The sequence below is a fragment of the Narcine bancroftii genome, chromosome 2 (assembly GCF_036971445.1).
Source record: "Narcine bancroftii isolate sNarBan1 chromosome 2, sNarBan1.hap1, whole genome shotgun sequence".
NCBI classification, from domain to species: Eukaryota; Metazoa; Chordata; class Chondrichthyes; order Torpediniformes; family Narcinidae; genus Narcine; species Narcine bancroftii.
Genome location: NC_091470.1, coordinates 97,962,299 through 97,977,486, shown reverse-complemented (window position 1 = coordinate 97,977,486; position 15,188 = coordinate 97,962,299). Strand labels below are relative to the sequence as shown.

The 15,188-nt window shown below is 37.7% G+C and overlaps 1 protein-coding gene across 2 annotated transcripts in view; it reads left to right on the top strand.

Moving 5' to 3' along the window:
- Positions 1-12,245, top strand: part of c2h2orf42 (chromosome 2 C2orf42 homolog) — a 28,701-nt gene extending 16,456 nt beyond the window's left edge. For both annotated transcript variants that reach the window (XM_069917602.1, XM_069917601.1), the window contains exons 7-8: positions 7,043-7,205; positions 10,257-12,245. In XM_069917602.1, the coding sequence (XP_069773703.1) occupies positions 7,043-7,205; positions 10,257-10,447 (354 nt within the window). In that variant the 3' untranslated portion in view covers positions 10,448-12,245. The remainder of the gene's footprint in view (positions 1-7,042; positions 7,206-10,256) is intronic.
- The last annotated feature ends 2,943 nt before the right edge of the window (positions 12,246-15,188 follow it).

Sequence of the window (15,188 nt, the reverse complement as noted above, 5' to 3'; positions counted from 1 at the left end):
GGTTTTCGCTATTGTGTTTCATGTAAGGCTCCCATATTTGTTCAAATATTTCAGTATTATTTTTTAAACTATATGTTATTTTTTCTAATGGAATACATTTATTCATTTCTATATACCATTGTTGTATTTTCAAATTATCTTCCGATTTCCAGGTTGACATAATACATTTTTTTGCTACGGCTAGAGCTATCTTAACAAATCTTTTTTGTGCATCCTCCAAATCAATTCCAAATTCTTTGTTTTTTATGTTATTTAGGAGGAAGATCTCTGGATTCTTTGGTATATTGTTTTCTGTAATTTTATTTAATACTTGGTTTAGATCTTCCCAAAATTTTTCTACTTTCTCACATGTCCAGATTGCACGAATTGTTGTTCCCATTTCTTTTTTACATCGAAAACATCTATCAGATACTGTTGGGTCCCATTTATTTAACTTTTGAGGTATAATGTATAGCCTGTGTATCCAGTTATATTGTCTCATACGTAACCTCGTATTTATTGTATTTCTCATCATTCCAGAACATAACTTCTCCCATGTTTCCTTTGTTATCTTTATATTTAAATCTTGTTCCCATTTTTGTTTAGTTTTACCATTTGTTTCCTCATTCTCCTTTTCTTGCAGTTTATAATATATATTTGTTATAAATCTTTTGATTATCATTGTATCTGTAATCACATATTCAAAGTTACTTCCCTCTGGTAAACTCAGACTGCTTCCTAATTTGTCCTTCAAGTAGGATCTCAATTGGTAATATGCCAGCACTGTATCTTGAGTTATATTGTATTTATCTTTCATTTGTTCAAAGGATAATAATCTATTTCCTGAAAAACAATTTTCTATTCTTTTGATCCCTTTTTTCTCCCATTCTCTTAAGGAAAGGTTATCTATTGTAAAAGGGAGTAACTGGTTTTGCGTCAATATTAATTTTGGTCATTGATAATTTGTTTTATTTCTTTCTACATGAATCTTCTTCCAAATATTAAGTGGATGATGTAATACTGGAGAACTTCCATGTTGTACCAATTTTTCATCCCATTTATATAATATGTGTTCAGGTATCTTTTCCCCTATTTTATCTAATTCTAATCTAGTCCAATCTGGCTTTTCCCTTGTTTGATAAAAATCTGATAGGTATCTTAATTGTGCGGCTCTATAATAATTTTTAAAGTTTGGCAGTTGTAAGCCTCCTTGTTTATACCATTCTGTTAATTTATCTAGTGCTATCCTCGGTTTCCCCCCTTTCCATAAAAATTTCCTTATTATTTTCTTTAACTCTTTGAAGAATTTCTCTGTCAGGTGTATTGGCAATGCCTGAAATAGGTATAATATCCTTGGAAAAATGTTCATTTTAATACAGTTTATCCTTCCTATTAGTGTTAGTGGTAAATCTTTCCAATGCTGTAAATCGTCCTGTAATTTTTTCATTAGTGGATAATAATTGAGTTTATATAGTTGGCTGAGATTTTTATTTATTTGTATACCTAGGTATCTTATTGCTTGCATTTGCCATCTGAACGGTGATTCCTTTTTAAATTTTGAGAAATCCGCATTATTCATAGGCATTGCTTCATTTTTATTTACGTTAATCTTGTAACCCGACACTTCTCCATATTCCTTCAATTTCTTATATAATTCTTTTATTGATAGTTCTGGTTCTGTTAAATATACTATAACATCATCCGCAAATAAACTGATTTTATATCCTTGTCTTTTATTTTTATCCCTTTTATATTATTTTCTGTTCTTATCAATTCTGCTAGTGGTTCTATAGCTAACGCAAACAATAAAGGTGATAGTGGGCATCCCTGCCGTGTTGACCTGCTTAAGTTAAATTGCTTTGATACATATCCATTTACTGTCACTTTCGCCAATGGTCCCTTATAATGCTTTAATCCAATTAATATACTTCTCTGGTAAACTGAATTTTTGCAATACTTTGAATAAATAATTCCATTCTACTCTGTCAAAGGCCTTCTCTGCGTCTAAAGCAACTGCTACTGTTGGCGCTTTACTCCCTTCTACTGCATGAATTAAGTTAATAAATTTACAAATATTGTCTGTTGTGCGTCTTTTTTTAATAAATCCAGTTTGGTCTAGATTTACCATTTTCGGTACATACACTGCTAATCTATTTGCTAATAGTTTAGCTATTATCTTATAATCTGTGTTAAGTAAAGATATTGGTCTATATGACGCTGGTGCGAGTGGATCTTTCCCTTGCTTTAGTATTACTGTAATTATTGCTGTTTTACATGAGTCTGGTAAGCTTTGTGTTTTATCAATCTGGTTGATTACTTCCAGGAGGGGTGGAATTAATAAATCTTTAAATGTTTTGTAGAATTCTATTGGGAATCCATCCTCTCCTGGTGTCTTATTATTTGGTAATTTTTTTATTATCTCTTGTATTTCTACTATTCCAAATGGTTCTGTTAATTTATTTTGTTCCTCTATTTGTAGTTTTGGTAGTTCAATTTTAGTTAGAAATTCATCTATTTTCCCTTCTTTCCCTTCGTTTTCAGTTTGGTATAATTGTTCATAGAATTCTCTAAAGTTTTCCTTGATCTCCTTTGGATTATATGTGATTTGTTTGTCTTTTTTCCTTGATGCCAATACCATTTTCTTAGCTTGTTCTGTCTTAAGCTGCCATGCAAGAATTTTGTGCGTTTTTTCCCCTAGTTCATAATATTTCTGTTTTGTCTTCATTATGTTCTTCTCCACCTTATATGTTTGTAGTGTTTCATATTTTATTTTTTTATTCGCCAATTCTCTTCTTTTAGTTGTATCTTCCTTCATTGCTAATTCTTTTTCTATATTTACTATTTCCCTTTCCAACTGCTCTGTTTCCTGATTATAGTCCTTCTTCATCTTGGTTACATAACTTATTATTTGCCCTCTAATGAATGCTTTCATTGCATCCCATAGTATAAACTTATCTTCCACTGATTCCGTATTTATTTCAAAATACATTTTAATTTGTCTTTCAATGAATTCTCTAAAATCCTGTCTTTTGAGTAACATGGAGTTTAATCTCCATCTCTACATTCTTGGAGGGATGTCCTCTAACTTTACTGTCAATATTAAGGGTGAATGGTCCGATAATATTCTAGCTTTATATTCTGTTTTTCTTACTCTATCTTGCATACGAGCTGATAACAAAAATAGGTCTATTCTTGAGTATGTTTTATGTCTAGCCGAGTAATATGAATATTCCTTTTCCTTTGGGTGTTGTTTCCTCCATATATCCAAAAGTTGCATTTCTTCCATCGATTTAATTATAAATTTGGTTACTTTGTTCTTTCTGTTAATTTTTTTCCCAGTTTTGTCCATATTTGAATCCAAACTCAGGTTGAAATCCCCTCCTATTAATATGTTCCCTTGCGTATCTGCTATCTTCAAAAAAATATCTTGCATAAACTTTTGATCTTCTTCGTTAGGTGAATATACATTGAGTAGATTCCAAAACTCCGAATATATCTGACATTTTATCATTACATATCTCCCTGCTGGATCTATTATTTCCTCTTCTATTTTAATTGGCACATTTTTACTAATTAATATAGCTACTCCTCTTGCTTTTGAATTATACGACGCTGCTGTTACGTGTCCTACCCAATCTCTCTTTAATTTCTTGTGCTCCAATTCAGTTAAATGTGTTTCTTGCACAAATGCTATATCAATTTTTTCTTTTTTCAGTAAATTTAGCAGTTTCTTCCTTTTAATTTGGTTATGTACTCCGTTAATATTTAAAGTCATATAGTTCAGCGTAGCCATTTTATACTTTATCTTCCCTTTCCGTTTCTCCATCATTACCTTTCCTTCTTATCCATTTCTGCTTTCTTGTTTTGAACACTTTATAAGACAACATTTCTTAAACATCAAACATTTTCCCTATTCTCCTATTTAAAACTCCTTTAAACCCAATCTCCCCTCCCCCTCCTGAGTTGTCCTTTATCCCTTGTCGGACAACCACATCTCCCCTCTCCATTTGGATTTGCGAATTCACTCGCAAACGTCAGCTGATTTTGCAGTGACCGTAACTCCTCCCCACCCAGCCCCCCCAAGAAAAGATTTCAATTTTCATATGTAACAAAGGTCACTCTTTTAATTCCCTCCTTATTCCCTCTATTCCATTTCCCTCCCTTATTAATTCTTGTCTATACTCTATATATTTTCCTCTAAATACGGATACATTCATGTATGCACACTATATACATACACACATATACCCCTTTACACACATACATATAGATCGTGGTCATTTTTACTCTTATTACATGTCTTCATCTCTCTGCTTGTTTTGTAGTTGTTCTGCAAATTTCCTTGCTTCCTCTGGATCCCGAGAATAGTCTGTTTTGTTGCCCTGGAATAATTATTTTAAGTACCGCTGGGTACCTTAACATAAATTTATATCCTTTTTTCCATAAGATCGTTTTCGCTGTATTGAACTCCTTCCTCTTCTTCAGGAGTTCAAAACTTATGTCTGGATAGAAAAAAAATTTTTGACCTTTATATTCCAGTGGGTTTTTGTCCTCTCTTACTTTCTTCATTGCTTTCTCCAATATATTTTTTCTTGTTGTATATCTTAAGAATTTTACTAAAATGGATCTTGGTTTTTGCTGCGGTTGTGGTTTCGGGGCTAAAGTTCTATGTGCCCTCTCTATTTCCATTTCTTCCTGTAATCCTGGTCTTCCCAGGACCCTGGGGATCCAATCTTTTATAAATTCTCTCATATTCTTGCCTTCTTCATCTTCCTTAAGGCCCACTTCCATATCTACAAATGTCTTTTACTTCCATATCTACAAATGTTTCTCATTTTTCCATATTTTCCACTCTTTTTGCCAATTCTGATATGGCCACTTCCATTTTATTCATTCTTTCTTCTGCATTCTTAATTCTTCTTTTTATCTCATTAAATTCTTGTAATTGCCATTCTTTCACTGATTCCATATATTCTTTAAAAAAAGATACATCCATTGTCTTGCTTTTCTCTTCTTCTTCCACTTCTTTCTGTTCTACTTCTTTCTCTGGGTTGACCATCTGTTGTTTCCTTGTTTTCTTTTTACCCTCTTCTTTCTTGTTGTCGTTATTGTCTGTGTTCTGCACCTGCTGCTGTGCTGCAGGTGTCTCTCTCAGCTGTGGAGATCGACTCCGCAGCTGTTCACCCCTCCCGTCAGTGTGTTTTTTTTCATGCGCATCACGCATGCGCGACTCCTCGCGCTTGCGCGGTTGCGCACTTTTACTCGGCTCTGCAAGCCATTTTTGTAGTCCCGCGCCCGGGACCTCCACTGACCTGAGGGAGCGGGCTTCTCTCTCCGCGGCGGGCCTCTTCGGACAGGTAAGGCCTTCACCTTCTTCTTCCGACGTCTCTCCTCCTTCTTTTCTTCCCGTTGTTTTTGGTTTTTCTTTCTTCGCTGCCATTTTCTTCACACTTTTACTTTCACTTTGTTTTGGTTTTTAAGTTTGTGCCTTTGTTTTTTCTCTATCTTGTTTTAACTTTTCTGGAGAGGGCTGGAGTTCCCCTACCGGCCACTACTCCATCACGTGACTCCCCCCCCTGCAGGTTTTTTTCAAGTGTTTATTGAATTTACGTTTGAAAGTCACAATTGAATCTGTTTCTACTACTCATTTTGATAGTTCATCCCATATCATAACAATTTGTTTAAAAACTGAAATAAAATCTTTTCCTCTTGCCCCTTTTGATTCCCTTGCCTTTTCCCTGGTTAATAACCTATCATAAACATAAAAACATTTCTCCCCATTTGATCACCTTTGTAAACAAGCTTCTTTAGTCTTGTCGTGAAAATGTAGTGGGTCACCGGAGGCCTAATCGAACTGGTTTGGGAGGTTCCGAGTGACATTATGACATCACAAAATTCTGTGTGTGTGTATATGTATGTGAGTATATATATATATATAATGTGTGTGTGTGAGTCTTAGGCAGACTGCAGGAGCATGAAGGGTTTTAAAAAGCTCTGCGTGACTGTTTGAGTAAACAACCTTTCCTGAACTTCGACTTGATTACGTGCGATCATTTTTCATTCTTCATTTTGCCCTGTTACATACTCATCCAAGACAAGAAAAACAGATGAATTTATATCATGCTATGGAGTTGGTGAAGAACTTTAAAAGTACTTTATTGGCTGCATATTATATTAGCTCGTCTTTATTTGTACAGGTACACGATCCTTTATCCGGACATCTAAAAGCTCCAAAAGAGAGAGAGACGGCAGCGCGAGTTGGGCGGGGGAGGGGGAGAGACCGGCAGCGTGAGTGGGGTGGGGGAAAGATGGCAGCGCGACTGGAAGGGGTGGGGGTGGATACGGCAGCACAATTCGGGTGGGTTTAAATCTGGCTCCGGAAAAATTCGAATTTCAGGATACACCGTTCCCCAAAGGTTCCGGTTAAAGGATTGTGTACCTGTATTGAGTGTAATACATCCACAACAAGGTCCATGAAAAGCAATGTGGCAACAATCAAATAATCATTATGATGGCTGAGGGGTAAGTAATGGTTTGGCACAGAGAAATAAATCATAATTTCAAGGCTAACAGAGAGCAGCCACTTAATGTCTCATCTGCATTTCTGACTGCCCAATAGCCCTCGGTATTGGGCTGGAGAGTCAGGCTATGTTTTTGTACTCAAGTCATGATAATAAAACTTAAATCAGAAACCTTTGATTTAAGGGGATGTGGCAAACAAGATTGGACACGGTGGGCTGCAAGGTCTGTTTCAGTGCCCTGGGAGAAGTAATTATTTTGTTCTTGAGTACAGCTGACAATGTACCTTTTCAGCAGTTGTTCTTATTAGTATCTATATATATTCACACCAATGTTGGTGCAATAATGGAAGAAGATTCAGATGGTGAGAACCTGATATGGGTGATCACAATAGTGAAATGTGAAAGACACTTCAACAAAAGAATTAGGAAAATGGTAAATAAAGAAAGTCATCCACTCAAAGTCTGAGAGACAGATATTTAATACTGCTAACATTAATTGGTAATAACTCTACCTAAACAAAATCATCTGTTTCACCTCGCAGATGCCACTGGAAATTACCCGCAGTTTTATTGAAAACCGTAATGGCACCTATGTGCCATTCAAGTGCCCGAAGGTTCAGGTGGAGCGCATTGCTGAGGCCTACAGTCGGGTGGAAAAGCAGCAAACAATTCGGCCACTGGAACTTAAGACCTTTCTGAGAGTAGGTGAGTGTACTGCTGACTGATATTTGGGTGGTGGTCTTTTTAATTTCTGTGGGTGAATATTAATACTGCCACTTTTCCTCATTCCTGAACTGGCCTTAATTTTGATTATCGATCAATTTGTGGCATTTTGTCAAATATCATCCAGGAGCCAAAGTCCTCTGGTAGACAGACATTCATTGCCATAAATTCTAATCTACAGCTGTGCAAGAATCCTTGAGCTTGCAGCTCCTGGGGTCAGCCTGATGCAATGTTACCAAGGGTATCTCAGTGAGTTGGCGGTCCACTCACTGTCTCAGAAACTCGGTCACTGTTGCTATTAAGCTTGCTTCCAGAGATTTCAGCGAATAAATTCAGTTGAATGCCAGGGAAGGCTGCACTCCTTGAGGTAGCATCTCTAAGCCGATATTCAGCTTCCTTCCTCAGGCAGATGTAACAGATCCCAAGGCTTTATATAATGAATACTGGGGAGTCCTTTAAAATATTGTAACTAATATTTAGACATCACTTTCATAAATTATCTGATCATGTGCATTGAATTCGCCCATCGTTATTGAATGAAGATCGACCGGGACCAATGCCTGAAGAGGGCGCACAAAATCAGTGACCGGTGCGGACTCGAAAGGCCAACGTGGCCTGTTTCCGCTCCGTAAATGGTTCTATGAATGAAGATCTTTGGAGAGCAGGACTTCTCCACTGGTAATTCTCATGTGGCCCAGGATATTGCAACTTGTTTCCTATGGTTCTATTGATCTTCTGCACAGTAAGATTTGCTGAGAAATATTCAAAATCCCACCCTGCTCCTGTAGCTTCACAGACAGCCGCGTTGATCTTTAATGGGACCAGTTCTCTCCCTAGCTACCCTTTTATTCGATACACCTGTTCAACACTTGGAATTTTCTTTTATTGTCTGCCAGCTCCATTTCCTTCTCCTTTGCCCCTTCTATTTTCCCTGTTAAGTGTGCTCATCAAGGAATATGTTTGTTCCGGATTGCTTAAGTCTGGTGTTTTCCTCCTTATTCTCACCTGAACCACAATATTCCTCGTCAACGATGGTTACTTGAACTTGCCAATCTTGCCCTTCACCTTAACAGGAAAATGAAGTGCCTGAACTCAGCTATAAAAATTACCCACCCCTTGCCTGAACATACCCTCTCCCAATTAACCTGCAAGTTTCTGCCTAATTGCTCCAAGATAAGCCATGCCCTAATTTAACTTGTTGACTCATTCCGTCTTTCTCCACAACCTTTTCAAAATAATGGAGTTATGCTCACCGTGCTGCCCCACAGTCACATCCAACTTTGCTCCCCAAGAGGAGGTCCAGTGCTGTGCCTTCCCGTGAAGGGTCTAGATAGAACAGATAGAAAGAAACTTCCTACTGCAGAGGGATCAAGGAACAGGAGACATGGAAAGGAAATTCTCAGGTGTTTTATGTGGCTACTTTATAATTGTTGCTTCTGAGGAAGTGTCTTAACATTGATATAGATGGACGATAGATTCAATCCATTTATCACAAATTTGACTACCTTGTGACACATTCTTCTGCATTTATTAAGAAGCTGTGTAATTGTATCATGTAGAATATAAGAGGAAGTGTACGTTTTGACATCATCTTCCCGATTAATAGTAAAGATATTTATTTAACCTTCACAATAAACATCAAGGAAGAGAGAGGTTTGTCTGAGGATGTGCTCTATATTTGAATAAGAGGAAAATGGCAGCAAGGACACTCAGCTCAAAGCCTTTCATCACATGTTTTATTATGCATGAAGATTACTAAGAATTCTTGTTATTTTGAAATAAACGGCATAGAATCAAGCTTCTGTTAAACGTTAATGAATACGACTAGTTTAGTCTGGGTTAGTAATAAAAGCCTGAGTTTAAAACAGTAAAACGCCTGGTATCCAGAATTCAAGCAACCGGCAGCCTCAAGTAACCAGTAAAAAAATTGAGGAAAATAAATTTTAAAAATTAAAATAAATACCGTAAGAATAAAATAATAGGTAAAAATACGTAAATGTAACCCTTTGGACTCTGTGTCCCTGTTTTCAGAGACAACCAACAAGCACATGTATATGCCATGTCCCCATTTTCAGGGACTACTAACAAACACATTTTCTCCATGTCCCCATTTTCCAGGACTGGTTTTGTACCCAACTACCAGCTGGTTTGTACTGGTGTTCGTACTCATGGTCCAGAGTATATGTTATGAAAGGTTAAAAATAGCTGGAGTCCAAAGAATTAACACTGTAAGAGTAAATGTTCTCTGAAGTAACACAAACCTTTGATGAAGATGGGAGCAAATATTGAGCCAGCAGAGGGCCTTGGTTGTATTTTGCTCGCAGCAGCTGTTTGAATAAAGTTGTGTGAAACAGCAATGGCGTTGCCCTGGATGAAGAGCTGGTTGATGCCGCTTGCTGTTGGGGTGACTTTCTTAAAATGTCTCCTTACCCCTGCTTAGTAAGAGTCGTCCCAGTCAGAGGCTTTATCTGTAAACTCAAGTGGGGAGGGGGGGTTAATTTTCTATAATACTATTGTTCCTCTTTCGGGTGGCTCCGTGGAGGGGGAGGATCCTGCAGCTGAAAATAAAGCAAAATGCTGTGAGGATTTTGTATTCATGCAGATGAAGTTTGTTCAATGTACGTACAATTAGTATTTCTGTCTTTTAAAGTAAGTCTCAAGCAATCGGAGAAAAAAAAACACTTATCTGGCATCTACCAATCCTCATAGGTGCTGGATACCAGGGGTTTGTTTTACTGCATCTCATCAAGAGCAACAATCTCAAGAATGCATTGAGATTAGCTTCAGGATGCAAAATTAGAACCTCTACTTTCTTGCTCAATTGAGATTGTAGCTGACTAATCTAGGGTATATTTGGGTGAGTGGGTGTGTATGGGGTGGGGGGGTTGGTGTGGCTTTTTAGCCTATATACATCCTGGGTTAAAACCATATTTTGTTTAACAATCTTACATCTGCAGATCTTTGATGAAATTTAACACGATATTAATTTATTGCTTATCGTGAAATTCACTGTGGAATTTTCATTCTCTACAGGGAACATGTCGCCTGACCAGAAACAACCCACTCCTTTTATAATTGAATGGATCCCAGATATTTTGCCCAGATCAAAAATTGGTGAAATGAGGATTAAGTTTGAATATGGTCACCACCGGAATGGACACATTGAATACAGAGAACAGCAACCCTCACTCGGTCCTTCCCTAGCCACCATCAATATTCACTGAAATCCCTTCGTTTCTACCTCCTGTGCAGGTAGGGAGGGGGAAAAGTCCAGTGCAGCATTCAAACAGGACACAATGGAAGGTCTGCAAGTTCACTTGAAACTTAAAGGAATGTGGTTCAAATGGCACAAATTTGGAACCATTAGACAGCACACTAATGGACTGAGTTTTGAGCTACTTGACATGTTTAACCCTATGCAACTGCAGCCTAATATGGTCATCGATTTAGACATTGAAAATGCATCACAATATTTAAAAGATTCATCATGTGAGCATTCAAATATGCATTTTCTCATTGTCTGGGAGGCCATCGCGAATGTGTACAGAAAAAGGAGAACATCTAATTGTACATTTTAAATCATGAACATGCCCTAATTTTGGCTTGCGTACTTGTGACAAAGATCCAAAGAAATGTATACCTCACGCCACAAAAATAGGGAATTTGATATTTAAGTTTGTCACATTTGCCGCATAGTTTGCAAGGATACTGACAGGGTGGCAAGAACCTACAGTGGAACAGAGATGTTCACTCCTTGGGACTGGCAGCCATTTGACACCCTGAAGTTGGAGCTTGATGTCAATCATTGCTAGCAGGAAAGGAGAACTTACTATACTGTGTAAAATAAAAGCTGAAAATAGTGAAAATTCTCAGCGAGCTAGGCACTATGGAAAGAGAAACTTAAATGTTTATCTCTGAATGCTGCCTGATAAGACAGCTGAGTATGTCTTGCATTTTTTTCCACATTTTTAGTTCATATTTCCAACATTTGCAGGTTTTTGCTTTGCTTTAAGGCTTTCTAAAATTTTTGTCAGATGAGAAAATTCAAGGATTTTCAACCTTGCAGTAAATTTCTAAAAGTTAAATACCTTGCTTTATCTCCTTGTTGCATACAATGTGTCTGAACATCAGACAGTGGGAAGAAATTGTTTGTGTTTATATAGTTGGGTCCTTGAAATGCCCCAAAATTATTTGTAATTATTTTTGAAGTGCAGATGCTATTTAGCGGGAAAATAAAGTTCTCTTAACTGTAAATTAAAGAAATAGGTTTTTTTTAAGTGTTAATGGTTAAAGATGGATTGTTAACCACAATGCTGTTTGAAAGTTCATGTTCAGTGAATAGACCCTGTCGTGGCTATCCCTCGCAGTCAACGATGATGACCTTCATTCCGTTGCCCACAGAGTGAAAATGCCTGAGCGTGTATTTGTTTGACATGTACTTCATACTGCACACCAAGAAGCACATGATACTTCACAAATCAACCAACTAATTCCAATGGCCTGGAAACCACGAAGTTTGATCCTACCAGGAGCATAGCTCCAGACGACATCGCTCTCGGGATCTGAGGACCACAGAAGCTTTTCCACCACGACAAGATGACAATCCACGAAGAAGCCTGTGGTCTTTGTTTAATATCTTCATTTCAGATGTGCCGTTTATTGTTAATAATGATCATTTGACCACATACCAATGTGGAGCTTGATTGGGAACCTTCTAACTGAAGGCTAAGTATTGAAGGGAAAAAGAATGCTCCTTCTTATGTCTAATTTTTTTTCCCCTGTTGATTCTCCAGCAACACGTTTTAAATGTAGAATTTTCATTTCTATATAATTTTCACAAACTCAAGACATTTGATAGTTTTTCATAGCCACTTTAGTACTTTTTAAATTTCTTTTGACCCTTTAGAGCAGGGGTGTCAAACTCAAATTCACAGAGGGCCAAAATTAAAAACTTGGACTAAGTCGTGGGCCAAACTAAATATTTATTGAAAATTTTCAACAACATCTGCATGTTTTCTCTTCTTTCAACATATGTAATGTTAAACTTTTTCTTATTAAAATAAATGTTTAATAATAGTTTTGGTTAAACTCTTTCCAGAAGAAGCATTAACAAATGAGAAATAAAATATTCAATAAATAATATTTCTCTATAGCCTTTAAACTCCTTTTAAATGTATTTTTTTTCACAAGCCAACAAGTCAAAAAAATAACAACTTGCTTCAATGAAAATCCAATCTTTCAACTATGAACAGTCCAAAGTTAAGCAAAGAAAATATGAATCCAAACTTCGCTTGCTACACTGTGATTTACTCTGATGCACTCGGGTCTAAACCAGATACTTGGCATCTCTTCTTAGATGCAAGTTCATCAAACTCTGGGGTCAGAGTTTGCCTCCCACCTGTCTTGAAAGGTCCTGTTTTCTGTCTTTCGTTTGGCCATTTTTCGTAAGGGGTTTATTACATGTGAGTTAGGCGACAGGTCACAGATGCTAATGAACGTAAACAGAGGAGGTGGGGGCGATTAACGGGCTGACGCCAATGCATTTGCAAAGCATTCTGGGATTTGTAGTATTAGCTGTGCATGTGCTATACTGGCGCAGCAGCCAGCGGGCCAGCTCTAATACATATTTGATATGATCTTGCGGGCCAAATATAATTATATCACGGGCCAAATTTGGCCCGCGGGCCTGAGTTTGACATGTGTGCTTTAGAGCATGCTACTGTAGCAGCCATTGTATGAGCAATAAAGGACACACAAATACCAATGAGATTATGTCCAGTGAATCTGAGTTTAGTCATGTTGGATGGGCAATTAAAAAAAATTGGCCAAGACAACAAAAGATCGGCCATGCTATTCAAAATAGTACCATGGAATTATTTATAGACATCTCAGAGGGCAAGTTTAACAACTCAACCAAAAGACTATCTCTGACAGTGCAGCATTCCCTAACACCACAGTAAAATGTCCACCTAAATTAGGTGAGCGACTAAGCCCTCAACTTCCCATTCCCTGATACTCTGCCACTCCCAGTTTCCACTACCCAAGCCTGAGCCCTTTGTGTGGAACTGTTAGCATCCCTTCGCACTTGTGGCTGGATAGCATTCGTCTGTACATTATCTCCGCCTAAGAAAGTACTGCTTAATTCTGACGGATTGTGCTTCACTTATTGATCATTGGGATCCCAATATGCAAACCTGATTGATGAACTTTAAGCAGGATGTGCACAATAGAAGCAATATTCCTACTGGCACAAAGTTTTTTGGTAGCAATCTTCCTTTGCTGCCAAATTATCCTGCTTCTTGGCCTGCTGCAGTGTCCACATTACTGTCAGCAGCTCTATTTTTTAAGATGGCCACTAAGTTGTTTGTCATAGTGGTCTGTTGCAAGGAGTACTTTCTACACAGCTATAAAGTTATTAAAATAACTGTTTCTCTGATGGCTAAGTGGGCTTTCAAAGTTTATTGCCCAGAATCAAAGGGGAACAGGGAAAACACAAAAGTTTGCAGACACCTTGAATTAATAACAATCCTGGAGAAATTCAGCAGATCAAACAGTGCATTTTATATAGCAAAGATGAAGATACATCACCAACGTTTCAGGCTTGAGCCCTTCATCAAGGTATGTGCAAAATGAGGGCTAGTGCCCAAACAAAATGCTGGGGAGAGGTGCACAGGCAAGAGGTAAAAATAGATGGAATTGGGAGGGGGTCACTCCAGTAAACGGGGGGATGGGCTCTGAATGTAAAATTTGTCGAGAGAAGCGGAGAAAACAGCAGTCAATGCTGTGTAAGTACCTCAAACAAGCCTCATAAGCCTTCCCCATGACATCCCAGCCTTATCCACCTATTATTCAATTTGGCAGCCTGTATTTTCTCTAATGTAGGAGATACCGTATTGCAGTTGGGTGTATCAAAGAACAACCTGCAATACCATTTTAAGAAGATATCTTACAATTACTGTATATGGAATCTAAGCATTTAAATTTCCTGAGGATTTGATCCCTTACTGTTCAGACCATAGGGAGATCAAGTACAGTCTAACTATGTCAACACAAATTTGTTCGGATTACTTCTAATTTCTATTGGATTGTTGTCATATACCAAAAAAACATGCATGAGTGTACAGAGGGCATGAAGAAGTCTGGTTTACCCCTGCCTGGTCATTTTAAAAATGATAAGGGCTTTGTGAATACATTTTGCCATGTAATGCAGTTGCATTTTGGTCTTCCTTCGCTGTGTCTTCACTAAAATATAGGATTTGCATTCTCCACACTGTGTAAGATTTGCAAAGTACTTTCACTTTTTGTTCAATGGAGAGAAATAATATTAAATGTTGTCTTGAGAATGTAAGTCAAGCTAACTCCTGTTGATGGTGAAATGTTGGCTGGCAGCTCTGTGCTCATCCCAGGTTATGGTATGGAATTCACTTTGCAGCCTTCCAATTTGTTAACTGTCATTTTATGGTACAAAAAGACCCTCACTTGGTCGAATGGAACACCTCCAATTCCTGGAGCTTTGGAAAGAAATGGTTTGTTTTTGCTGGTAGAACATCAAGGGCCTGACGATAGGGAATTATCCTTTCCTGTTGAAGGCCTCAGGCCTGCCCATTGCTTTCCAAGGATGCTGAGCTCCTCCAGGACTTGTATGTGTTGTTGCTGTAGCTTTCCTCCAAGTTTCCCTGCTAAGTAATTATTATTGGCCCAGCAATATATAAATGAGGGTTGTTGACATTGCATAGACCAAAAGCGACACTGCCATGAAATAACAGGTGGAATATGTCTGTTTTAAAAATCAAAATCCTTCAGTGTTTTGAGAACAAAGCAGCATTGAGCATTGGCGAGTCGCCATAGTGAAGAGTCGACAGGATATTGAAGTTCAGCCACAATCCTAAATATTCACCTAATAGACTTGAATTAAATTTGTAGTTTAAAGATTAACATTGTAGTGCTATCAATTTGACCTGACAT